The sequence below is a fragment of the Physcomitrium patens genome, chromosome 18 (assembly GCF_059467195.1).
Source record: "Physcomitrium patens ecotype Gransden chromosome 18, ASM5946719v1, whole genome shotgun sequence".
NCBI lineage: Eukaryota > Viridiplantae > Streptophyta > Bryopsida > Funariales > Funariaceae > Physcomitrium > Physcomitrium patens.
In genome coordinates this window covers 2,086,710-2,112,873 of record NC_143427.1, presented here as the reverse complement: position 1 = coordinate 2,112,873, position 26,164 = coordinate 2,086,710, and the positions used below count along the sequence as shown (strand labels likewise).

General features: G+C 33.9%; 2 protein-coding genes across 2 annotated transcripts; both read right to left on the bottom strand.

Annotated features, from left to right (window-relative positions):
• Positions 1 to 745: 745 nt before the first annotated feature.
• On the bottom strand, positions 746 to 6,644 carry LOC112295093 (protein RRP6-like 3). The gene is made up of 12 exons (XM_024546267.3): positions 5,964 to 6,644; positions 5,431 to 5,675; positions 5,114 to 5,212; positions 4,896 to 4,979; positions 4,656 to 4,742; positions 4,397 to 4,511; positions 3,962 to 4,122; positions 3,781 to 3,837; positions 3,068 to 3,663; positions 2,436 to 2,934; positions 1,425 to 2,032; positions 746 to 1,255 (listed from the first exon to the last, which is right to left on the bottom strand). The coding sequence occupies exons 1-12, from the start codon at positions 6,190 to 6,192 to the stop codon at positions 1,189 to 1,191; spliced, it is 2,847 nt and encodes a 948-aa protein (XP_024402035.1). The 5' UTR covers positions 6,193 to 6,644; the 3' UTR covers positions 746 to 1,188.
• A 10,931-nt stretch (positions 6,645 to 17,575) lies between these two features.
• LOC112295614 (actin-related protein 2) lies at positions 17,576 to 24,124 on the bottom strand. Its single transcript, XM_024547426.3, has 15 exons — positions 23,744 to 24,124; positions 22,412 to 22,522; positions 21,774 to 21,908; positions 21,531 to 21,602; positions 21,306 to 21,384; positions 20,680 to 20,729; positions 20,392 to 20,495; positions 20,104 to 20,172; positions 19,566 to 19,629; positions 19,347 to 19,415; positions 19,114 to 19,197; positions 18,810 to 18,868; positions 18,513 to 18,579; positions 18,279 to 18,362; positions 17,576 to 18,020 (listed from the first exon to the last, which is right to left on the bottom strand). Exons 1-15 carry the CDS (start codon positions 23,789 to 23,791, stop codon positions 17,940 to 17,942), a joined length of 1,176 nt encoding a protein of 391 aa, XP_024403194.1. The 5' UTR covers positions 23,792 to 24,124; the 3' UTR covers positions 17,576 to 17,939.
• Between the last annotated feature and the right edge of the window lie 2,040 nt (positions 24,125 to 26,164).

Sequence of the window (26,164 nt, the reverse complement as noted above, 5' to 3'; positions counted from 1 at the left end):
TGAGAAAGATATGAACAAAGAACTGTCGGGACTATGTCATTTCAGTGCACAGTAAGCATCAAAGTGAAAGGCAACCAATCGGAATCCAGTGATTCAAACCGATGACGTCTAGAAAACCGAAACCAGAGTAAAATTGAGGGACGAGTAATCGGTCTTCCCGATACTCCATGGTATCAGATTTTCAGGTGAAAGAGTGACTCCTTGACATGTAACACACAGAAACCCATGGGCCAGGGCCACGGGAAGAAAAGCATTATTGGTAGAACTAGGTCATCGATCGACTCTTTCATTAGAACATATACGAAATACGCATGTGTAGGGGCAGCAATTCCCTGGATTCATTTGAAAGTATAATTAAATAACTCCTATGGTTTGCAGAATGAGACCTCCGATGACATAAAACATTCGGTACTGACAAGACGGAAAGCATGATCCGTTTTCGCCACAAGTGGCTGTTGAGGCAATCAGGAAGATACTTCTATCCCTCATGAATCAACAGGAGAATCTCTGAGAAACGGCAATCTAATCCCGTGATCATATATACAGGGCCCAGATAGTAATACTGGCAAGCATACTAGAAAACCGTGTCTTAAGTCTTTAACATAGCTCATAAGTTAGTGGTATGTAGTCTGACATGTTTGATTGATTCAATCGTTCCAGCCAGAATCCAAGGTTCCAGAAGCAAAATAAAGGACAAGCGTGGTAAAAAATTGATCGTTCCAATAGCAATCTGCTCAAGACAATATTTGTCAAATCAATAAATTGAAATTAAAAACGTAACTGTACATTTGTAAAACGTAGCTTGGTGAATTTCAGATACAACCACCCAAACTCCACAAGCTACATCATCAATCTTCAACTTCTGTCGTGGGAGTCAAAATTACGAGCGAACATTCGGACTATGGCGTACCCATTCTTTAACATACTGGGACCATGAATTTGGGTCGAATTTATGAGCCATAGGCTTTGAAGAGCGCAAGTTTTCCATCACCAGGGCCAAGACAACAGCCTCCAGTCGTGGTTATTATCATCGTTTCCGGCAACAAAAGAGCGAAAAATGTGACAGGCAGGACACAAATTGCAAACTGAAATTATTAAAACACAAATGAAGCTACTCGGGTGAGAACACCTCACCCGACGGTAGGTTCCAGGTGTATGGTTCTCTGATCACTTCAGAAGCGCAATGCTTCAATGTTGTTCATCTCGACCCTCAGGAGGCTTGTACACACTGAAATCACCAAATTCTCGACGTCCACTGTTCACAGATCAAATTCATTAGGTTGATTTCTTTTTTAAAACAGGATTAAGTATGCTGAAGAGTAATTTTAAACTTAGAAGGCAGTTAGGACCTCCTTGAAGGGGTCATTCAGTATAGCGCTTGGAAAGGACTACATGCAAAGAACTTAGAGATACAGGATGTAAACCTGTGAGTTACGTCCCATCCAGGCGGAAGAAATGCCGGTTGCAAAGCATCCACAAACACTGCCCTCCATAACTGACAAAATTGGCGTATTCCTTCATCTCCTTCTTTCTCAATAATTATATCCACCACCTGCTTACCGTGAGGACCGTGACCAAGGAGGGACTCTTTGTTAATAGACCGTCGAGAATGCCTTCGACTAGGTTCTGCTACAAGAGACTCTTTAATATCTTCATCGCTACCTGAAGCGTCTGCTTGGAGGTCTTCATTTGATCCACTGCCTTTCTCTGCTTTGTCAGCTTCAGATTTTATTCCTAATTCCGGCTTCTCTTCCTGGTTAGACTTGGAGGGAAGAAGTAGTGTACCATCTTCCATCTCATCCATGATACTGTTAATAGCATCAGAGACGATTTGTGACATTTGAACCGAACCGTGTGTTTTGGTATCAACACTATCGACGTCTTCACTCCTATTGGTGTTACTTGCACGTTGTTGCCTTTGCAACCTCTTCTTTAAAAAACGGCGATGCTCACGTGGCCCCATTCCAACTATAAGAGCTGCTTTCAAATCCTCAGGCCCGATCTCCCTGCCTCCATAATATGTTTTCAGAATCTACACTCACAGGAGCCTCAAAATCAGACCAAATATCTTCGCCTTTCGCACCAGGATTTAGCTTTTTCCAGAATTAACATCAACATCCATGTTTTACTTGCAGAAACGTAAGAGTAGAGTCACATTCTAGTACCGCTGCTCAAAGCTGATGCAAGAGCCTGAACAAGTCAGGACTCCGTTCTGACAAGGAAACTTGCATCGAACTGATGCCCAAGAAAAGAGCTGAAGCAATATTTATCACTCTGAAACTCTCCCGCAAATATTCAGTCGTTTCTGGCTTACAATACGCTTTTTGAATAGTACAAACTAGAATGCAACCATCTGACGAAGGAGAAAAACATGGTCTGTTAAAAATCACGACACCAAAACAACCTTCTTCAAGTTAAAAAATCATATAAGATACCTCTTCCAACTGCTTCCGGCGTTCCACTGGCATCGTTGGTCCATGACGAGTGAGCGCCATGGCAGCAGTTCGAAGTTGCAAGGGCGACACTCCTCTTGATTCTCCTTCAGCCACAAAAGAAACTTCATTTGAACCAGCAGTTTCATTACCACCATCAACCACCCGATGGGCAAAGAGGGGAACCCCAAACTGGACAACGATTTCACGCTTGTGTTTCTCAGCAGCCTTGTGTGCAACTTCGTGGCAGTCTACACAGAGAAGCACTATATCATGCGAGCGGTGACTTTTTAAGTGTTCAGGAAAGTGTTGCCGATAGCATGAGGGTATGATGCGATACCGAAGATAGTGACTACTCTCTCCACAGCCAACACAGCGGTTGCTTTTGCGTGATATGTAAAACTCATTGTTCTCATCTTCAGGTCGCCCTTTCGGTTCAAAGAGCAATCGTATAGCTGGAGGTTCCTCATTCATGTCTTCTGCTAAACCTCGTTTTATATACCTACGCAGGAACATGGCAGAACGTACATCTCGGTCATGAAATCAACCATTTTTATACAGAGACCAATCCCAAACTAAATACGAGCAGAGGCAATCCTGAGATACAGTAAACAGGCAAAGCCAACTCAACTCACCATTCGAGTTTCTTGCGGTCACAAAAGCAAAGAAGACGGCCATCACCCGCATAAATACGGCAGTTGTGATAAACTGGCGCTTTGCAAGAAAACTTCTTCACAAATTGTAGACGCGCTTGCTCGGCATTACCGACACGCCATTTCTTAGGAATGGTTCTGCGCACCCAACTCTCTTGTCCCTTTCTTCCAATGGATTTCCCATCCTTCTCAGTGACCAGAACTACATTAGAGCTACTACTACTACCCCAAAGGAACGATATTGAAGGGATATGAAGTATACTGCAGAATTTTTCGTAAAGGGAATCGGCAGGATTACTTAAATTTGTGGTGCTCCTCCAAGGCCACACATCATCCTTGGGGTCTTCTGCAAAGTCCCACAGAATATCACAAAGAAGACCAACATGCTCTTGAACAACTGGAGATGGTGATGGTAGAGGTTGCAACCCGGGCACCGCTGTCTCCGAGGCTCGCGACAATTCATCTGTGGAAATTATTGTACTCAAGATAGATTCCTCAGTGAGAGGTCTCTCTTTAGCTACCGCTAGTAGAGCTGCGTCGGACATCACAAAACGCAAACTTTCATCCTCTGCACGTGCCTGCACAACGCAAGTCGTTTACTCAGCTCAACTATACCACTGCCTGCTTAAAACATAGCGAGTTCAGTCTGTCAAAATTCAACAAAAGCTACACCTGAATTATGAGAATATACCCACCAATGCATCCCTCCATTCGACGAGTTTCTGGACCAACCTTCGAAGGTAGGCGTCTTCCTACACAACACAGCCATCACTTATCTCAGATAGCTAACGCTTGAGAAGACGTTAATGATGAATGATAAGAATGTCTTAAACGGTAAACCAAATGCTTACATTAAACGACTAAAGCGTCACTAACCTCGCCTCGCATTGCAGAATTTGAGTTATTATACAATCGACCAAGAATGGATGCCACCACAGCAGATGAAGAGTCTCCAACCCCTTCCTTCTCATAGAGTTGTTGGCAAACTGCATTCGACCGACGTACAACCTCCAGTAGAAGTTGATTGTCATTCCTTGCTGCAAAAGACAAATACCAACCATCCTCTTTGTAGTCCTTCAAAAACTTGAGAAAAAGGGCAGATGTAACTATCGAAACTGCAAATAATAAGCGATCAATTCACAAGTACTGGTCCAGTCCTTGAAAAAATCGTTCCTAGTGACAAGAATTCCTAATTAATGTTCATCAACAATAAGGAATAAAACAAAGTAAAATGTCCTTCACTCAGAAACATATGATAAATTTTAAACCGTGACATATAGAAACTGATTCACAGTAAAGATGGGGTATTACAAGCCTGGACTAAGTTGGCTCGCATGCATTGAGCAATGTAGAGCAAGTAGTGCGCATCTGTGCGTGCGTAAATCTCCATCTCCGCTGGCAATGGGCGCACTCGCCAGTCTGACCTCTAGTCAACCGTGAGTATCATGTTTGCACGTCTTAGTAACTTCAAATGTTGCAACGAAGATCATTCTACAGCACAAATATCCAAGAAAAACACAGATTTTGCTCCAGCTGATACGCCAGCAAATTGTGGATGGATTGCCAATACCTGGTAAATTTTTTTCGTTGATACACCACAATACAACTGCAATAAATAAGCCAGAGATCTCTGTGGCTTCCCTAAAACGTCACAAGCCTGCACAATTCTCAATTCACGTGAACTATAATTTAATTTTAAAAAGATTGTGGATAAGTTCCTAATCTATCACTGCACTACATGACTAAACATTAACTGCACATACAAGTCAGAGTAATTTTTCAAGTATTGTCATGGTCAACGAATACTCACACGAGCTGTATCAAACAAGTTGACGATGTAAATGTGAAAATCCCTCTGCAACCAAAGGCTATCATTATCTGCACCATGAAAGATCTGTCAATTTTCCAAAACACATGATTAGTCAAGCTTGGGAACCAGGCATACAAGCGGCTTATAGAGCCGAACCAGTGCCTCCGATTTCCTAGTTAAATGACCTAATTACGACATGATAGCATCTGCGGCAGTACCTTCAGAATAGCTGGATTGGCAAATATTGGGTGAAGAAGGTGCATGTCATCATGCAAAGCAATTGCGTCCACTAGATAGTCAGTCGAATAAGTTGAGATCTGTATTATTTCAAAAATCCCTCAACATAGTCAGTTTGTGCAGTACATGCCCTAAACAATCGAAAGTAAGCATTGATCCGATCTGAATTCTGATCGAATTATCTAGCCTGTAAAATAGCATCCTTGATTACGGTTTGAAAGGGCATTCCGAAGAAACGTAGCGAGACACAACGGTAGGTTTCTTTGCACTCCAACAGCAACAACAATATTGTCTATACCTGTATGAGAGGTATAAAGCCGCGAAATGAGCGCACATGGTGATGTTCAATGTCCACTCCAATTTCTTTCTCTCCTTTCAACACGTCTACAAGTGCCTCCAGCTGACTTCTCGTCTGAACCCAAAGACATGGCCCTTCCATACCAGGCGGCAAAACATTATCGCTGTAATAATTCGCAAATGACAGATTTGGATTCTCCGCAAGACCCCGAATGACATCTTCGTAAGGATGCCCCACTTGTGAACCTGAACTCCAAGATCACGCGCATGAATGGATTTCATTACTATAAACCGCAGCAATTCATATATTTAATTTACATTTACTTTAGTTAGATTTGTGATGATCTACATGCAATATTTCCATCAACTTTGAGGTCAGCATTGCAGCAGAAATATGAACAGGTCTTCTTACTGTATTTGCGAGGCGTGGAATAAAGTTATGAGCTTAAGCAACCTCGCAACAGGCAGACTACCACAAAACCAATAAATAATCCGAAAATCTTGACAGCCACCAGGTGTTACATGGGAACAAACCCGTGAGAGGAGATGGAAAATGCTGAAATGGAGAATCAAAATTGTCAGCCAACACACGCTTGAACCTCTTTTGAGGTTTATCATCCCACACTAGCTGCTTCTGCAGTTTCTCCAGGCGACGATGATGGGTATAAAAAATCGCTCCAGAGACAGCGATTACACATACGGCAGCGGTCGCAGCCACGGCCACCCTGCTGCTGCTGCTGCAGCTCCCCCTGGCTTCCTCCATTCCCAATTTAATAACCACTCATCCGCTCATTCTGTGGTGGTTCAATCCTTCCAAGCTATGTATCAATCAATCCGACCCACCCCACAATTCATGAGCACCTGCCCATTGAGAAATGGTGAGGGTTAGGCCAAGGATTAACAATAGGAAACCTAGACCCAGAAACTTCAATACTCCAAATCCAATTCATCTACCACCAATTCTCAGCAAGCATGACATGCTCCGATACTTCAAACCTAATAAGCTACTACGAAAGTAGAACTAAGTCCAAGAGAGCAATGTCGATGATGTAAGTGCAAGCTCCACCGCTTAGAACCTGGCAAAAGATCATATGCAAAATATATATGTATATAGATGTCTATATAATCTGTGCCGCCACTCGCGAGTGATTCGTAAATACGCAAGACGAGCTTGGTGAAGCCAAGTCAGACAGTATCTGTAATGCACCTGTTCACACTTGCGACTTTGTCCAGACCGGCCTTCGTTTGTTCCTTTTTGTGCTTTCACATCTAAACAAGTTCAAGTGGACTTCCTACATTAAAGCTGAGACTTGCTTGGCTTGGATACGATCATATCCCACTCAAGGACAATCATCAATCTGTTTGGATAGTGGGGTTTTTTTTTTTTTTTTTTTTTTTTTTTTGGTTACCTTATTTTTTTCACATAACTGGGATATATGTGATGTTCGAATTAGTTTGAGGTTACAAGAACCTTCATGCCTTGCAAAACAAGGTGGCCAATGAAGCTATAAAGCATGACTATCTAAGATTAAACAATATTAGAGTGACTCTTGTATCTTGTGTGTGATTGATTTGCTTTGTGGAATTTCAAGTTTTCAAAAAAAAAATTATATCATTTTTTAATTTTTTTATATATATATTTTTTTCCAATAACAAAGTATGGCCCTTGCAATTTGGAGGTTGTTTTTCTATTTTGTTACTAGTGGATTTTTGCAGCATCCAATCATGTTCGATTAAATCAGTACACAAATTTTATAGTATGTTTTTTGTGCATAATCCTTTATCAAAAAAAAGAATTGTTTCTTTATATCTAAATTAACCCAAATTTGTTTAAACTTGGTAGAAATTTCTTTTATATTTACAACTTGTTTGTGTGAAAAAATATTTTATTGTCTCCACCTTCTTGGATTTGTTTTTAATTTATGAAATACTAATATAGCTCAGCTTTATATTTTTTTTTGTGGACAAACATTCCGAAGCTTTATATGAAATTATTTTAGATTGTCTTTGTACACAAAATTTGCATTGAGTCAAAGTTGTATTATTAGTTTTTGGCATTCATACATTAATTGCCACTTTCCTCTGCCATATTACTTGCACAAATATAAATTCGTTTCTTGTTCTTTGTTTAAACAATAGCTTACTCTAATTGGAGTAGATACATTATTTTAATTGATCTTTCTATTAAAACTAACTCAAATTCCATAGAACATGCATTTTTTTTATAGATGCTTCTTATTAGGTTTTTGGTTATATATTTTATGATATTTAGTCCAAAATACCAATAGTAAGTTCAAGAGATTAAATTTAAGGGTTGCAACTTCTCTATAAAATAATATGCAATATTTTATTTTTAGTTTTTTTCATCTATATAACTATTATAATTTTTTAATATAAAAAATTGATATTTATTTATTTTTATTGGTTATATTCAATATATTTTTAAAGAATTTGGAAAAAAATAACTATAGAATAAAATTCTTTAGTAATTACTCACTATATAGATTTTAAACCTGATTAGACTATGCATTTCAAATCAAGAATATTGTACTATACTTAATTTGATAGAATAAGTTTACAAGATATATTCTAACAAGATTTTCTTAAGAATACTATGTAGACCAATCCAATGTTTTCATTTTGAAGGTTGCTAATATCTTAAATATAATTCAATAAGATGTTTTCAAAACAAAATCTTTACAATAGAATTTATAAATAATATGACTTTTCATTCTTGGTCTCCAAAAATTCTAAATTCTATATTACATGCATATTTAATTATTTTTATTTTTATTTTTATTTATTTAATATCTTTCTAAATATATATATAAATACATAAATAAAATAAAATTTTAAAATACCATCATATTAGATTATTTTATACTTTAAAGAATGATGAAAGTGAGTAAATATATAAGTAAGGAATTATTGTAGGCTAATGTATACCTTATTTAAAATTAGTCTTTTGAATTTTATTTATTTATAACTATAAAAGATAAATTGAGAAAATTAAGGCAACTAGTTTTTTGGAATTCTTTAGAACAATTACATCAATATATTGATTGAATCCATACATAACTTTGTATAAAAATCCTTGTAAGTTGGCTATATCATATTTTGATCATTTATCTTATTTTTTTAAGCACTTAGCACCTTCAATTCTCTATTTTACTTATGAATAAATCTTTTTTCTATTCTCCTATTATTCTTTTTTTAAAAAAAAAATTATGTTTTATATATTATTGAACTATTGTATTATAAAGATCAATGTAATTGCTAAAATTTATTTCTTATATCCTATTTTTTTATCTCATATTATTCTCTTATCTTTTAAAAATGCTCATTTTTTATTCATAGTATTAGTAGTATTTATTGTTTATAAAGCTTGATTTATAGCATTTCATTTTTTTTTAATTAATTCTAATAGTTTCTCATGTATTGTCACAAATATATATAGGTACTCTAGTAAATACCTATATGATTAGGTAGAAATAGTAAAAGTAAATAAAAATAGATTAATTTTATAAAACATTCTAGAGAAGCTTTCTAGAAGCTTCATTAATGTTGCTTTGACTTTACATGTATTTATAGTTGATTGGGAGGTTAGAAACTTGATCAGCAAGTTAACCACGTATTGATAGCTTGTGAAATAAGCTAACTATGCAGTGCACATATAAAAAACTTGCTTTGCAAGTTAAGATATGTATCTTATAAAGTCAACATGTTTTGGAGGTCCTATAGGATATTGTCATATAGCTCCTAGTTAAGAGTATATATGGAGGCAAGAGTAAAGCCTTTTGTGCTCTTGTCAATGCCTTTCTAGTCTTTAATCTTGTTTCAAGACTTTTTAGTCTTCTTGTTTTTGGCAATAGCTATTCTAGTTCAATATTATATCATCTTTCAGTAACTTTGTAGTTCTTTTCATTGACTCAAGAGTGTATTGAGGATTTTCTTTCTTCAAAATTTATATCTTTGATAGTTTGATAATAATGCTAATTTACTATTATTATCTTATTTTAGAACTAAGTAGATTATTACACTTCTATTGTTGTATTTTGAAGGTTGCAGACTATCTATCTTTAAATAAAAAAATCTTATTTTCTAACACTAATTATTTCCTTAAAGAGAGTGAATTATCCTTCTTTGTGGAAATTTTCAATTGGTATTAGAGGTTGTGGATTACCCTCTTTTACTTTAACTTTTTGAATTTTTTTGAATCATCTATGGAAAAAAAGATTATAGATGCTACTCTCAGTGGAAGTGATAATAGATTTATAACTATTGTAGATCTTCATGACCTTGTCAATACTCTAAGAGTAAAAATCTCATGTATTTTTTATATGAATTATGGAAGTATTATGCTTGCACCTATAAAAGAAGTTTAGAGTTTGTGGCAAGAAATTATACAATTAAAAGAAGTAGGTAGATTGACCTCGCAACCAAATCTAAGGAATTTTGCTTCTACAAGTATGATGAGAATAAGGATTAGTATGCCTCAGAAGTTTGATGGAGCAAGATCAAAATTTTAAGGATTTTTGCAATAAGTCAAGTTCTATTTAAGGTTCTATCTCTTCCAATACCTCGATGGATTTACTCAAGTCACATTCACAGGCACACTTCTATCACAAAGTGTTCTTTCTTGGTTTGTACTTTTAATGGAAAAAGATTTGCAATTATTTTATAATCTGAATTCATTTTTAGAAGTGTTTATGGCCACATTCAAAGAAAATAATTGAGAAAGAGTAGCAAAGATCAAGCTCTTATCTTTATTGCAAAGATCATGATTAGCCACCATATATGCTGTTGAATTCCAAAACTTTACTTGCAACATGGACTAGGATGATAAAATCCTTATCAATCAATTTTGATATGGATTGAAGGATAATGTTAAATATTTTTTACTAGCAATGCCAAAATCAAAATATTTGAAATAATTTATTATTTAAGCCATTACATGTGACAATTGATTATTTAAAAGATGTCAAGATCAAAGATTTGGCTAGATAGGAATAAATCAAATAATCTTGACAGCTCTTAAGTTTTTAGAAACTTATTCATTGAGGCTAGAACCAATGAAAATTAATACGATATGTTTTAAATCCCTCCCAAAATAGGAAAAGACTCAACAATGTCAAGAGGGCTTATATTTATATTGTAGAGAAACTAACTACACTGCTCAACATTGTCCAAAGAAACAACACAATCACAAAATGAAAAGCATGGTTGCCAAAGAAGACAATGTGTTAAAAAATAAATTTTTTCAACTACAATAATGACCATGCAAGTGAAATATTATATAATTCCTAGTAAAGGTCTTATTTTCTTCTCAGATCCATCACCTTGTTTTACAATAGAAGTTTATTTAAGACCAAAAAATCATAAAATCTTAGCTTTGTTAAATTCAAGACCCTTAACACGTTTTATAAACGAATATTTTGTTAGAAAACAAGAAATATTATTAGTCGAGAAAACTAAACTTGTATATGTAGAAGATATAAATGGTCATTTATTATCTTTTGGAGATGTTTGCATAAGAATGTTTCTTTAGATGTAGCAATTAAAGATCATAATAACATAGTAATATTTAATGCAATAAGATCTTCTTTCAATCCAATTATTTTAAGATTATCTTGGATTTCTTGTAATCTTAATTTTTTTAATAGTTTAATCCAAAATTCCATTAGTCAAGTAAAAATACATAAGTCTAATATATCCAAACCCTTACTGATATATATAAGAGATTTTATGTATGCCACAAAAGAAGGGTTATCTTTTGCTTTAAATACCACACCCATTTTTATGGTGAGATGACGTCAAGTGGTATTCCTAGTCAATATCAAGATTTCTAGGGCCTTTTTGAAAAGAAGAACACAAAATTCTTCCAAAGCATTGTCTTTATGATTGTTACATTGATCTTTACAAAAGAACTCAACTACTATTTCGATCAATCTATAGCCTATCACAAAATACATCGGTTGTACTCAAGGAGTATATTAATAAAAACTTGGTTAAGAATTTCATATGTCATTTTAAGTTTCCAACCAAGGCTCTTATCTTATTTGTGAAGAAAAAAGACAAATCTTTGTGGATGTGTATGAACTATTGAGGACTCAATAAGATCACAATCAAAAATAGGTATCCTCTACCTTTGATTTTAAGACTTCTTGATCAATTAAATTAAATAAAGATCTATATATAAATAGATCTATAAGAAGCATATAATTTGATATGCATTAAAAAAGGAGATGAATGAAAAATTTATTTTGAACCAAATATGGGTATTTTGAATATAATGTCATGCCTTTTGGACTCATGAATGCACTAGCTACTTTTCAACATCTATTGAATAATATCTTTTATGAATTTCTTAATGATTTTGCCATCTATTATTTGGACTATATTTTAATCTACTCTAAAAATATACATCAGTATGAAGTTCATATTCATCATGTATTACAAAAACTTAGAGATGCAAGATTATATACAAAGTTAGAAAAGTGTATATTCCACACTACTCAAGTTGACTTCCTAAGATACATCATTTCCAATGAATGACTAATAATAGATCCAAAAAAAGTCCAGACTATCATAGATTGGAAGATTCTAAGAACAGTAAAAGATGTACAATGCTTTTTGAGATTTGTCAATTATTATTAGATCTTTATCAAGAATTTTTCTTAAATTACAGCTCCACTTACATGTTTGACTTGTAAAGACAAACTTGAGTGGACTAAAGAAGCCAAAGCATTGTTTGATGCTTTGAAAAAGAAATTTACTTTTGTATCAATTTTATATTGTATTGACTTCTCCAAGGCATTTTTTATAGAAACAGATGCATCAGACTTTGCTTTGAATGTAGTATTATCACAAATGCAAGCAGATGACAAATTCCATCTAGTAGCTTTTCATTCCAAAAATATTTCAGCAGTCGAGATTAATTATGAAATCCATAATAAAGAGCTCCTTGGAATCATTGATTCATTTTAAAAATGGCGTCATTATTTAGAAGGTGCCTTAAATCTAGTCACTATGTATACAAATCACAATAATCTTCATTATTTTATGTCAACACGTATTTTAAATCGTCACTAAGTTTGTTGGAATATGTCTTTATCAACATTTGATTTCAAGATCACTTATCAACCTAAAAACAACAAGGCTTGTGAAATGCCTTTTTTAAACATTCTTATCTTGTACGAAAAAAAAGAGATGTATCTTTTGATCAATAAAGAACAATTATCTTAAAGTAAAAATATTTTCACCTTCCGGTAATAAAATCAATATTAATTCTTGATTCAATATTTGTCAAGAAAATTCAATCAAGTATGTCTTCTAATCCTTTTATCTATGATATCAAAAATAATTCTTTTAAGTCTCATTATACTTCTAAGTTCAAGTTCAAGAACAACCTACTCTATTTTTGAAAAAAATTATACATTCTAAAAGGTGGGATTCAATTAAGTGTTTTTTAAACTTGTCATAATTTTCTAATAGCTAGATATTTTGGATATAACAAGACTTTGGAGCTAATATTAAAAGATTTTTAGTGGCTTCAAATGTGGAAGGCATTCAAAGACTTTGTACAATCATATGATATTTGTTCAAGATTCAAAACTCCTTGCCATCAACCTTTTGGACTTCTTCAACCATTACCTATTCTAAAACAATCATGGTCTTCTGTTTCTATGGATTTTATCATGGATCTTCTAATCTTAAGTTTGTATAATTTTATATTTGTAGTAATAGATTATTTTATTAAGATGGCATGTTTTGTACCATGCATAAAATCTATCACAGGTGAAGAAACGGCTAAGCTTTTTCTTAACAACATCTATTGTTATCATGGATTACTTAAAGATATTATATTAGATAGAAAGAGTCAATTTAAATCAAGATTTTGGAAAATCATTTTTAAGATTTTAAAGGTGGATATGAAGCTTTCTTTGGCTTTTCATTCTCAAATTGATGGACAAATAAAAGGGATGAATTAAGTTTTGGAGTAGTACTTGAGATGCACCATCAACTATAATTAAGATGATTGAACAACTCTTTTACTACAAGCAAAGTTTGCGTACAATAATTTGTTACATTTTTCCACTCAACAAACATCTTTCTTTGTTAACTATGGTTATCATCCATGACTTGATAATTTTGACTTTTCAAAAGTTGATAATCTTATGGAAAGAGATTTGGCAAATCATTTGTAAGAGCTACATGCAACAATTAAGGTACAATTAAAAAGACTTCAAGAACGAAAAAAAAAAGTTAATGCAAATGTCCATCGCAAAGAACAACCACAATTTAATGTAAGTGATAAGATATAATACTTCGTGATAATATCAAGACTACTTGTCTTAATGACAAATTGAACTATTATAAGCTTGGATTTTTTCCTATTAATGAATAAGTCAATCTTGTTTCTTATCAATTACATCTATCAAAGTCTATGAAGATCTACCTTATATTTTACGTATCCCTTCTTGAGCCTTATAAGACAATGAATATCTTGGGAAGAAGACAAATATCACCTCCTCTTATAAAAGTGAATAATAATGAAAATTTTGAGGTAGAAGAAGTCTTAGATTGAAGGTAGTACCGAAATAGGTTGAAATATCTTGTTTATTGGTGTGAATATGATATTAGTGAATGCACATTGAAGCTAGCAAAGAATCTTGTAAATGGAGGAAGGAGAGTTGAAGCTTTCTATCAATGACATCCATCAAAACAAAGATGAAGAATAAAAAATCTTTGCTATAAAAGAAACAAGATGAATAGAAGATAACACTCTATATTCTCTTTTTCTTTATAGCTTTTGTGTATTTGTCACACTAAAGAAATGGATAACCAATAACTAACAAATTCAACTCAAGAGCTTTCATTTGCGGACTTACTAGACAAGACATTACAATTGTCACAACCTTCAAGATGACAAAATTGAGATGAAGATCCTCAAAAATCACATGTCCTTCTTTGAATAGATGGCAAGATACAATGTATTTGATATCGCGATCTTGAAAGAGACTTTCAATGTTTGGTGATTTTATTAGAGGTAAAAACAACTCCTGATGGTATTCCAAATGTTTTATTTGAAGGAAGTTATGAAAGCACCAACAACAACTAAATAGCAAGGTGGTCTTTTTGCCTTGATAAAGGATACTATTGATGGCTAAGAGGACCTATTAACCATCTTTGAAGAAAACAAAGGTCAGAATATGTTACAAATATAATTTATTGCATCTTAGATTTCTTCAACATATGAAGACTATTTCTTGTGGAACTTGTCCTTGGAAGAGGGACTAATGTTATGGATATATATAAGTACTCTAGTAAATACATATTTGATTAGGTAGAAGTAGATAAAAGTAGATAAAAGTAGGTTAGTTTCATTAACCTACTTCATAATACCTTCTAAAGAAGCTTCTTAAAAGCTTTATATACACTGCTTTGATTGTACATGTATTTGTAGTTGATTGGCAGGTTAGAAACTTGGTCAACAAGTTAACCACGTATTGGTAGCTTGTGAAACAAGTTAACTATGTGGCACACATATAAAAAACTTACTTTGCAAGTTAAGATATGTATCTTGCAAAGTCAACATGTTTTGGAGGTCCTATAAGACATTGCCATATAGCTCCTAGTTAAGAGTATATATGGAGGCAAGAATAAAGCCTTCTTCACTCTTATTGATGCCTTTTAAGTCATTAGTCTTGTTTCAAGATTTTTTAGTCTTCTTGTTTTTGGCAATAGCCATTCTAATTCAATATTATATCATCTTTAAATAATTTTGTAGTTCTTTTCAATGACTCAAGAGTGTATTGAGGATTTTCTTTCTTTGAGTTTCATATCTTTGACATGTATTGCATCATAGTCTATATGCTATGTACTTTACCATTTATTCTTTAATCACTTATATTCAAAAAAGTAAACTTAAAGAAGGATCTTGAATGTAAAAAATTACAAAATTAGATAAAAAAGTCAATTGATGATTGACTTTATAAAGCTACAACACTTCTCATGTAATATGATAAAAAATAAATAAAATTAAAATATGTTATAATTTTAAAAAATATAAAAAAATAATCCAATAATAAAAGTTAAAATTATTTTTATAAAAGAGTGCTCTTAATAGTATAGTCACTTATATCCATTTTGGTTGATGCATACATAATCAATCAATCAATCAAAGTAACATTGATTCAAAAATAGATAAGTCAATATTTTCAATATTATCTAAAAATATATGATGATAACAAAGAATAAATACACATATGACATTATAAACTTACAAAGAATTTGATATTTTTTAATAATTATCTTCACACTTGTTGACAAAAATTACCTCCACATATCACTAAATTACTAAACATTCTTTGTTATATTACTAAAGATACCAAAGATATTATTTGGAATTAGTATTGTTATTATTATTGGTGTTATTGTTATTTTATTTCATCTTTATAAGACATTCAAAGCTTGTTTTTTTTTCTAATAGAGCAGTAAGAATTTAACCTCCATATTGCATTAAAGAACACCATGATTTTATACTTCACCATGGTTATAACCATAGACTACTTGATAATAAATTTATTTTATCTAATTTTTTGAAAATTAAGTTATATTTTTTTAATCTTATTCATTACAAAAAAAGTATAATTATGGAATTGGTTTTTTATTCTTTTTTAATATTACGCACAAATGGAAATGGGAGATAAGAGTTGGGAATGGAAATAGAAGGTTGAGATGGAGAATAAAGAGTATTGAGTCAATTTAACATTCCATTATGTTTTTTATGGCTTTAATCTTGCAATTATATCTCATTACCATTCCTAGCCATTCTTTTTTGCTTCTCAAACTTTATTTTTGATTTTTTGGATGTATTAAATTATTTATATTTTAAAAATAATAATTTTATGTAGTTATATATTTAATAGTCAATTGTCTAATATAATTGGAAATAAATTGAAAAATTAGTATAATTTGTAAGGATTTATTTGTGTTTAAGTGTAACATGATTTTTTACATAATTTGGTTAAAATAAGTATTTTTAATTTTAATCCTTTTCTTAAGGCAAATGCCATATAAAAAATTAGTTTATAATTGAGATATTATTTTAACCAATTTCTAAAATCTTGTCAATGCCAACAACACTTGCAAAGTAATTTTTTATAACCCATTTAGAAACTCTTTAAATAAATCCATACTTCCTAGATTTTTTCCCAATTTTCTGCCAAATTGATTTTTGGATAGAAATTTGTGTCATATTGCTAGAAAATCCATATTTTAAACAAAGTTTTATACAATACTTGTATTAATATTCTTTGCATGTATTCTTCATATATCAAACTATTCTAGTCAATTTAAATAGAATAGAAAATTGCAACTTCTATGTTTAGATACATCTCAACTTAAAAGATACTACCACCAATTTTAATAATATGAGATTTAGTCCTCATCAAAATTTGACATAGTTTCTTGAGAACCTAATGGATTTTTTTTTTTTTTTTTTAAATTTTTAAATTTTTTTCTAAATAATGTGTTATAGGCTACCAAAGTTTCTAAAAAATTTGTCAATTTTTTTGTCCTAAATTCTATTTGTCCTAAAGTTTCTAGAATGTGCTTGATGCTCCAAAATCCCTTCTGGTTGTTATCGCTTGCATGGTTTTTGTCCCAACAAAATACCTTTCTGCATACAAGATGTATAGGTATCTTTTGCTAACCCTGTGATTTCTTAAAATAAATTGAAATCTAGCTTGACTACACTACTCGGGCAATTTTAAACTTATTTCTACCCTCTTCCTTAACAACAATCACCCAACCTGAGTGCCGTGGAGTTGGCGGAAAGGGAGAGATGTTGCAGGAGCAGATTTTCAGACTGGCAGAGTCTTCGGGAATTCGACTGAAAGAATGATGGGGTTCTGTAGCTAGAGGATTTGTCGACAACGAGGATTAAGGGCTGTTTGAAACCAGATTGAATTAATGGAAATGCAAAGTGGATGTGAAATTACATATTATGGCTTTAAGTAATGAATATGTCAGGTGTAGGTACTCCCAAGTTTCAATTCCACGTATCATCCACAGAAGGTGATTCGATTTTAGACCTCACGTAGCTGCCAATATGCTCTAATACTGGCTGGTTTAGAAAAGTATACGCTGTAATAAAGGATTGCAATAACTATTAACACCAATATTTCACTGCATGATATGCAAGCTGAAGGAAGGAAAGCTCTCGTCTTGCTCACCAACAATTACTTTTGCGAATACTATCACCTACAAATATTCGTACGTGACGCTGAGATGTGAACTTAGCTCTAAATAGATACCAGTGTTGAGCATACACTTACTGGCATTTCAACCTTCCTAAATGATTAACATTAAATCGATATAAGACTTGCAGGTCTGCAGCACTTCTAAAGTTCTGCCTGTGTGACATGTACATCTAGGAATAGCAGAACTCGTGTGTGATTAAGAGAAGACGGTATTTCTGGGAAGGCAAATAGTGAGACTCGTCCTCTAGGCTTGCCCGCATTTTCGCAAACAGTTCATTCCTTCTTCTTCATATTCCTGTTTGGTGATCCAGAAGTCCGGTTGATCCTGAAATACAAATGTAGAACATAGTAAATATCCTAGGAATGTATAAATTGTGGACGAGAGGAAAACTGGCCTGCATTGCTTGCGTGCTTCGGTGAAAAATGCTCTGAGAGTCAACAGAGTGCAAACACAAAACACCTAAAACTTGCAGGAGGGGAGACACTACAACCTCAACAGAATCCCAGCCATTATATTCGTTGCGGACAATCAATGACAAGGCATAGATCATAAGCAAAGGAGTGTCGAAAACATAAAACTGACCTTCATAATTCCAGCAAGGACAGCGCCACCTAGATAAACCATATGTTTCCGTCTAGGTGGATCTTCAATTCGTAATCTCAATTTCTGAAATGCCAGTACAATTTTCATTCAATTGCTGTTCTATGCACAACTTTAACCTGCTAGCTTCATATGGGATGTATTCATTGATACAAATTCTCTTTAACGCATTAACAAAATTGTGTACGAATAACAGAGACAAGGTTAAGGTTGTACCTTGAGACCCTCTCTATTCCCTTTCAGGACAACACGCACAAACTGTTCACGAACCTCTTTCTCCAATCTGTTTGATGTTAACATCCGATGTTAAAACTATGAGGGGTAGGTCTTTAATTCTTGCTGAAGTTCAACAGTCCAGTATTTCGTATCGTATCACAATATAACTTCTTTTTTGTTGTATCCTATCTCGAATAAAATATTGCTAGTCTATCGTGAGGTCCAGGGAAAGAACTCATAAAACAGCCAAAAAACCAACTTTAAAGATGATCGAAAATCAAGAAAAGGGAACAGTACCTGCTAGGAAGTCCGGGATACATTGTGCTTCCACCACTCAAAACTATGTGTTGGTAAAGCTGCCATGACACTACAAAGTAAGCAATTTTTTATGAAACACTACAGAGATGAATTCTACCACTACGCAAATTGGGCAGTAGGTATGAGAATCGTTCTTAAGTGAAATCAAAAAGACGCTGTTTGCTTAACAATTTTTAGAAGGAAGAACACAAGCAAGTAATGTATTGAGCCAGTACGTCCTAGTGATCTCAAAACAGGATAAGAAATTTCAGACACCAACACAGCTTCCTTGAACTGTACTGACCGACATGCGATTATCAATGTCCATTTCTTGAATACAGCGAAATACAGCGCCAGCCAACCCGTCACCCTCCATGTCTATCAACTCCTACATGAACGTCACGTCAATAAAAGTGAGAACACATCAAAGAGACTTCTTGTGTCATATTATGACCAGTAATTTATATGTTGGATACAAGATCATCAATTCGTGCCTAAAGAGATATGAGAATAAAACCAAGAAGCCACGAATATTACCGGTGAGAAGAGAGCTTCAGGAGCTTGAAAACGTTCTGAGCCAATCTTAATTACTCTCCCATCAGGTAACTGCATTAAAAGCAAACCAAAATATGAGCGTGACTGTGGGGAGACTGGTTAACGCGTGAAATAGTCGCAACACATATCGTAAACCTGAAAAAAACTGCGAACATAAGTGATCAGCTGATTTGAAACCAAACAATGTTTTTGTGTACTCACCGTATATTGTTTAACCAATATTGTCGTTTCAAGAGCAAGTTGGTGTTCACGCTTGTAATCGATGCTGCCACCCAAGTTACATCATGAAAACTATACCCCCATAAACTACTGCAGATGACTGGAAGGTTGCTTTAGACTTTCATATTTCGAACATGAAACCGAAAACAAGACACAACCTCGATGATTTACACCTCACAGACATTTTCATTGGAGACAGAAACATGACACCTTAGTAGGGGTTTAACAACATGAATTTAAAGAGAGTATACCAGTATGCCACAAAGTTTCAGAAGTCAAGATTATAAAGATTGCCTCAACAATTATAATCTGCCACATTATTTATGCATATATTACACAAGAAACAAGAAAACTCAGTCATCTCACGATAGCTAAATCCATGCTAAAAATTAAAAAATAAAAATAAAGAAAAAGAAGTCTCTTTTCGTTACTAAAGATGGAAACCTGCAAACAATGTATCGATCTTAAGGCGAGCCAGTCGCGGTAAAAGATATGAGTTTATTGAAGACTCTAAGCTTACCTTACATAACAAAGTTTCTCTTTAATCTCCCTGACCGTCTCAAAATCTGCTGTCCTATTGAATGCATACCTATAAATTGAAACCCAAAATATCAACACAAGGAGGTCAGTAATGATTGTCAAAAGTCATTTAGGTTTCTGATTGAGCTGTAGGACCAAATCCATATAAAACGATGCAAGTTAACTTTTGACAAAAAAAAAAAAAAAAAAAAAAAAAAAAAAAACTTACGAATCCTTTCCAAAATAGCAAACCTGATTATCCATCAATACCCAGGGAAGTAAGACCCACCCGCGCCGAAGTAGGAGATCGATGAGATAAGAAGTAATATGACGCCCCGCAATATTGAGTCGCTTGGTCAAGTGAGGGAATGAGTATCCATCCACCACCGGTACCTATCCACAACATCACCAAGGCATGCGAATGAAAGTTGGCAAGTTGTGAATTGAAGTATACTATGAGAATGGTGTCACAAAAGACTTGTCCAAATATGACTCGTTTCAAAAATAGGAGGACACACAGAATAAAACTGCACATCTTTGGCCTAAATAAATCAAGTGAAGTGAAAGTAAAGCATACCACATGTGTGACGCCATCGCCAGAATCGACAACCAAGCCGGTCAGCAACCCTGTCATCAAAGAAACCCAAGAACGTTTAATGACCGATACGTACTTGTGCCAGATCATTCATACTCGAGGATCATCACAAAGCCCAACGCAAAGAGAAGCACAACTGTAACAATGTCTATTCAAAACAGAACAACCTTTCTTCGCATCACATTCTTACTAAATGGAGTTGTGAGGCAAAACATTGATCGATAGTAACTAATAACTTAATTAAAGAACCCTTGCTTCAGGCCCAATGAGAGATTTAGCAGAGAAAACGAATCTGGAATCAAATCTTAAGGTTGAATGACGACAGCGCTGTTCAAAAACTTCAACCAACGAACATTGTTCGCCACAGTAATCCCTACCTACAACTACCTAGTCCACTTTCGCATGCACCTGAGGGTGATGAGTGTTATTTCTCGTTATTGAAGTTCCAAAGGCAAATTGAAGCAACAAAAACTCTTTGAGTGTTTCATCTAAAAACATACTGTGCGATGTACGAGTGTAATTCAATTTAGACTTTTGACTTCTACTGGTATCTCAAATAAACTGAGCTTCTACTAAATTCAAAAGTTTGGATCAGAAAAAACTTTCACCTTGTGCATACAAAGTAAGGACTGCTTGGATTTGGATAAATACAGCGCCAAAATTGTATTTCTCAAACATAGTTTCAATCTGTTAAGTAACCAAAAAATTCACATCAAAAAGCTCCATGCTCTGCCCTACCGCCAATAATTAAGGCGTGTGTTTTGTGGTAAAACACAAGCACACAAAGCTTGGTCTATAAGTACACACAAAAAACTGTAAGACTGTCGGCATACCATTTTCTCGCGGTTTTTGGTAGGGTTCAGAGGTGGGTCCGTGAGCAAAATTTTGCATTCTGAAGGATCCACCTTAACATTCAATAAAGAAGAGTGATTAGTGTAGTTGAACACAGTGCAGAGTACGAACACGGACAAAAGCTTACGCTATTGTACAAAAATCGACTAAGTGAGAAAAAGAGTAGTTTCGGGAGAGAAAAAGCTACGAGCCAAAAGATTTGATTGGCACACAAAACATCTTACTTTCAAGATGTTGTAAAAGGTATGGTCCCATATGTGGCCCATGTCTTCCCAGTTTTGCACAATGCCATTCGTGATCGGATAAGTAACTTCCAGCTGCTGCCGGTGTTCGGAAGCTGCAGTTCCCACAACTATGTCCTGTCCAACAGAACACAAAACAAATTTTACGTCGTTACACGCACTGCGTCATATACCTTAGTAAAAGAAAGCGACGGTGTTTCAGGTGCAGAGTGCCACTCTAGATTAAACAAAAAACTACCCGAAACCACAAGGACACGATCCTCACATAGAATTAAATCTACAAACGCAAACCAGCAGATTCATCATAGAGAAATGAATATAATCAAGATCGATTATGAATTGGCTCCAAGTGAGCAGTCTCCATAAAAGCTTGAATAATCACTAGATAAATTAAGTGTCACATATGAAATTGATTCCAGGAGTATCTCAGCAATAGACACAAATTCATCTCACACTTTTCGGTCAAAATGGATTTCCGAATACTGATGGTCTACTCAATAAATTTGCACACAACTTGTCCTATGCAAATTGTATTCTTCTATCAAATACCCTCTTTGCCATCAAGAGGCAACCAAGTTCTCTTCACAGCGAATATACTAGAGGCCTGCCAAAGAACTTACTCTCAATTCATTGTCTCCAAGATCTTCCTCGTAGCGCAGCATAGGTCGACCCACTAGACATGGAAACACTGCAGCTGGAAAGTTGTCCCCTGCAAATCCGCACTTGACAAACTGCACACGGTGTTAAGCAGTGGTGAGACGACCATTGATATACTTACACATGCCGGAAAAGGCATCAAATAATGCACATTGACCTTTGATTACTGTTTCTGCTGGTGAGATTGCAAAAGCAAACCATCAATAATACATGATGAACACGAAGTCAGGTTTCCTGAGCTATCATCCAAGATGTTCATAGTAGCTCAACCATCCCGAATGCTTATCAAGGGTACTGTTATAGACCAAGAGGAGCAAGGACGTCAAATATATGTAAGGGATATACAACCCACTAACTAGTCCATATGGAGGTACCCAGACAAGTTACAATTGTAAACCAAATTTAGTACATCCATTACTAGTCACAGTAATCAAATGATTAATGCAAGCCATTGATGGGAGGAGTATTCACTGCTTCTCATTTCCGAGAAGCAGTAGGGTTGACTTTAAAAACTACACTGCATATGACAATACGGTTGCGAGATTTGATCCTTGCAGTGTGCAAAATAGGTCAAACAAGGAATTAAGAGTGATTCTCCACGGTTTTTCTAATCATAATTACATTAAGAATAATGAGAGTATTAATGTCAATTCGAGGACCCTGAGTTTTACAAAAAATACCAATACTCATTTAAATTCTGTAATGCGCCAAAAAATACTCAGCACCGGGCATTCACGATGCTAAATTAGCATTGTAATCCCAACAGGTCCATTGCTACCGACCAATAAACTCAATCCTAGTTTACACGAACCAGTGATTGCACACCAACTACAATACACACCTATGATAGGTCCACAATCCAACGAGCTGCAAACCCTTGCGAACCCAGTTATACTAAGTTCTAAGTACTAAGAAAACAGCTTCGAGGGACCCAAAATTGTTCGAAGAATCACAAAGAGCCCTGATCCAACCAACATGATCTCAATACCTCGGCGAGGATTCTAACAGGCACAAACCAGGACCCGCACCCCATCTAAACAATTCCCTCAATGATCAGGATATACTCGAGGGCAAGCCCGATTTAGCGTATTTTGAAAAAAAAAAAAAAAAAAAAAAAAAAAAATCTATAAAGTTCAACGAGCGTTGAGAAGCATCGGACCATACACGGAAATCAAATCACTAAGATCCACCTCGACACCCACACTCCACGAAGGACGAACCATGTATAAAAGGACCAGGCGCATGCATTGGCTTCAAGCATCTGAGAAAACGCAATGAACAATCATTCAACGTACCCCAGTGCCATTGTCGCAAACCACGACGTTGCGTGAGGACGTCGCCATTCCAGCATGCTCGCGTCAACTGCGAAATCGGTGCGCTTTCTCGCGATCTGCGAAGAAGAAGAAGAAGAAGAAGAAGCTGGTGAACAATCACACGAGCACGAAGCCGGTGGGTGTGGTGTGGATGGCGTCAGTCCATCTCTCCCGGTCTCGTCGTGGTCGCACATACCCTAGCAACAACGACGACATGGTCGAGGTCGGTATGGCATTAAAGTGGCGATGATGCTTCGAGGAAATAATAGCCCCGGACGGATTCCTGTGTGGAATTCTTCAGTGTGAAACCCTAATTTACACTCACTCACTCACTCACTCACTCCATTGAGTGATTCATTGATTGAGTGAGTGAGTGGGGGTTGAGGGTGAAGGTTTGAAGTTGAAGAGTGCCAAGAACTACTCCTAGTGGATGATTGTCTAACAACACAAATCATTCTTCTTTTATTAACTATATTTCACTTTTTAATTTTTAATTCTATTTTTGTTTATATCTCATGAAGATGAATTGGGTAGTTGTTTCTAACCTTTTCTTTTCTTTTTTGAGTGTGTTTTTTTAAAAAGTAGTTTTTTTAATAGTGATAGCATAGAATTTTGTTACTTTTTGTTTGATTGTGTAAGAATTGATATGAAAGTTGATATAAATTGAATCTATTGTTGTTTAGTAATATTCTTTATAATATTATTATATATTTTTTTAATTTCTATTTTTTTATTTATAATTTTATTTCTTTGTAGCAAGATTGTTGTTTTAATTATAAATCAACTTAAATTGATTTTAAACCAATTTTAGATCTAATATGTAAAATATTTTCTTATTGATAAAAAAATTATTTTTATTAATTTATATATATATAAAGATATATATATTTATTTATTTATTTACTTTGTATTTATAATTAGAATGTTATTTTTTTAATAATATTCTAAAAAATCAAATAAAGTTATATTAACATGATTTTTGATGAGATAAAAAATTAAAAGACCAAATAAATAAATTTAAAAATAAAAAAGTTAAAAAGATTTTATAACTATCATTTATACAATTAAAAATTAATTTTATTGAATTGAATATAAATTTAAAATAATTGAAATCTCATGAATAAAAAATTATAAAATAAATGTAAGAATTTAGTATTGAAAGAATTATAGAAGAAGTATTTATACATTAAAACCTAAAATGTTCAGTCTATTTTAAGTTTATTCTAAGATATATAAAAATATAATACAAATGAAAGTAAATCCATTAAAATAATTAAATAAAAATGTAAAGAAACACATATTGGATTTAATCAAAATTTATTATTCTATTGTTTGAATAAATAAAAAAATAAAATAAAATTGTAGTGCAATATCACAATTTATATGGTTGTAACATAAAAAGTGATGTAATTTAGTTAAGTTTACACTTACATCTTGCAAGAGTACCTCTCCTTTTCTACCTCCATAATCTCGCTTAACAATGATACTTGTTCAAAATCCTTGAATCCTTTAACAATTCTTGGCAATAGCTTCTTCTTCAATTTATCTCAATTTTGGTCATGATTAGAAGGTACGGTTAAAAATTATACTATTTTTTTTTTCCATCTTCACTATGTATCTATGCATAAGCTGAACCATCATCAAAAACTTTTGTTTCCATTTGTGTCGCTGTAATGTAAGGTTGTTCTAAAATCATTGGATATGATGTTACATCTTTAATAAAGAAATGTTGTTCTATTACAACATCTTCAATCCAGATTTTAAAATCTGAATAAACTCTATATAATTCACCTTGTCTGTTATTAGATACTCATATTGTCTATCTATGCTCCGTATCAATTAGCCATCTTCACTTCTTATAAAGATCTTTAAACAAAAGTTTTATTTTAAAACCATGGTCAATTAAAGTAACAACCAATTCTTCTATATCTCCCATCTTCACCAATATCTATATAGTTGCTCTCATTCAATGCTTTCGAGTATAATGGCTTAAAGTATCCATTTCTTTATTACTATAATCTTTAAAATGTACTCGTTGATTATAACTATTCATTCCATTTGTTGATTGCTTGTGATCATTATCAACCTCTTCTTCACCCTTGTATATTTTTGCATCAATAGTATAACTCATTCCAGCTTCATCCATTAATTGTCTCTTCTTTTTAATACTGTGAATAATAACATTATGAAATTCCTTCTTTGTAATCCTTAAAATCTCTCTTAATGTAAACTCTACCTTAGCATTTAATACACACTCTTCCAATACTTCCTTTAAATCAATTGCTACTTCAATATCAGAGAGTAATTTATAAGCTATTGATTTATTTTTATCTTTTTTTTTTTTTCTTTTAATATTGTTGAAGTATCTTTTGTGAGTAATTCTTAAGAAGCCACCTCACAAGC

Excerpts from the sequence above, each read along its gene's own strand:
- LOC112295093 (XM_024546267.3), bottom strand. The coding sequence starts at position 6,192 with ATGGAGGAAGCCAGGGGGAGCTGCAGCAGCAGCAGCAGGGTGGCCGTG. Across the intron at positions 4,512-4,655 it reads CAACGAAAAAAATTTACCAG|AGGTCAGACTGGCGAGTGCG; the intron begins GTATTGGCAATC and ends ACGGTTGACTAG. Across the intron at positions 4,123-4,396 it reads AGCCAACTTAGTCCAGGCTT|CAAGGAATGACAATCAACTT; the intron begins GTAATACCCCAT and ends TGTCTTTTGCAG.
- LOC112295614 (XM_024547426.3), bottom strand. The coding sequence starts at position 23,791 with ATGGCGACGTCCTCACGCAACGTCGTGGTTTGCGACAATGGCACTGGG. Across the intron at positions 21,385-21,530 it reads CCAAAAACCGCGAGAAAATG|ATTGAAACTATGTTTGAGAA; the intron begins GTATGCCGACAG and ends GTTACTTAACAG. Across the intron at positions 20,730-21,305 it reads CCTTACTTTGTATGCACAAG|GGTTGCTGACCGGCTTGGTT; the intron begins GTGAAAGTTTTT and ends CTTTGATGACAG.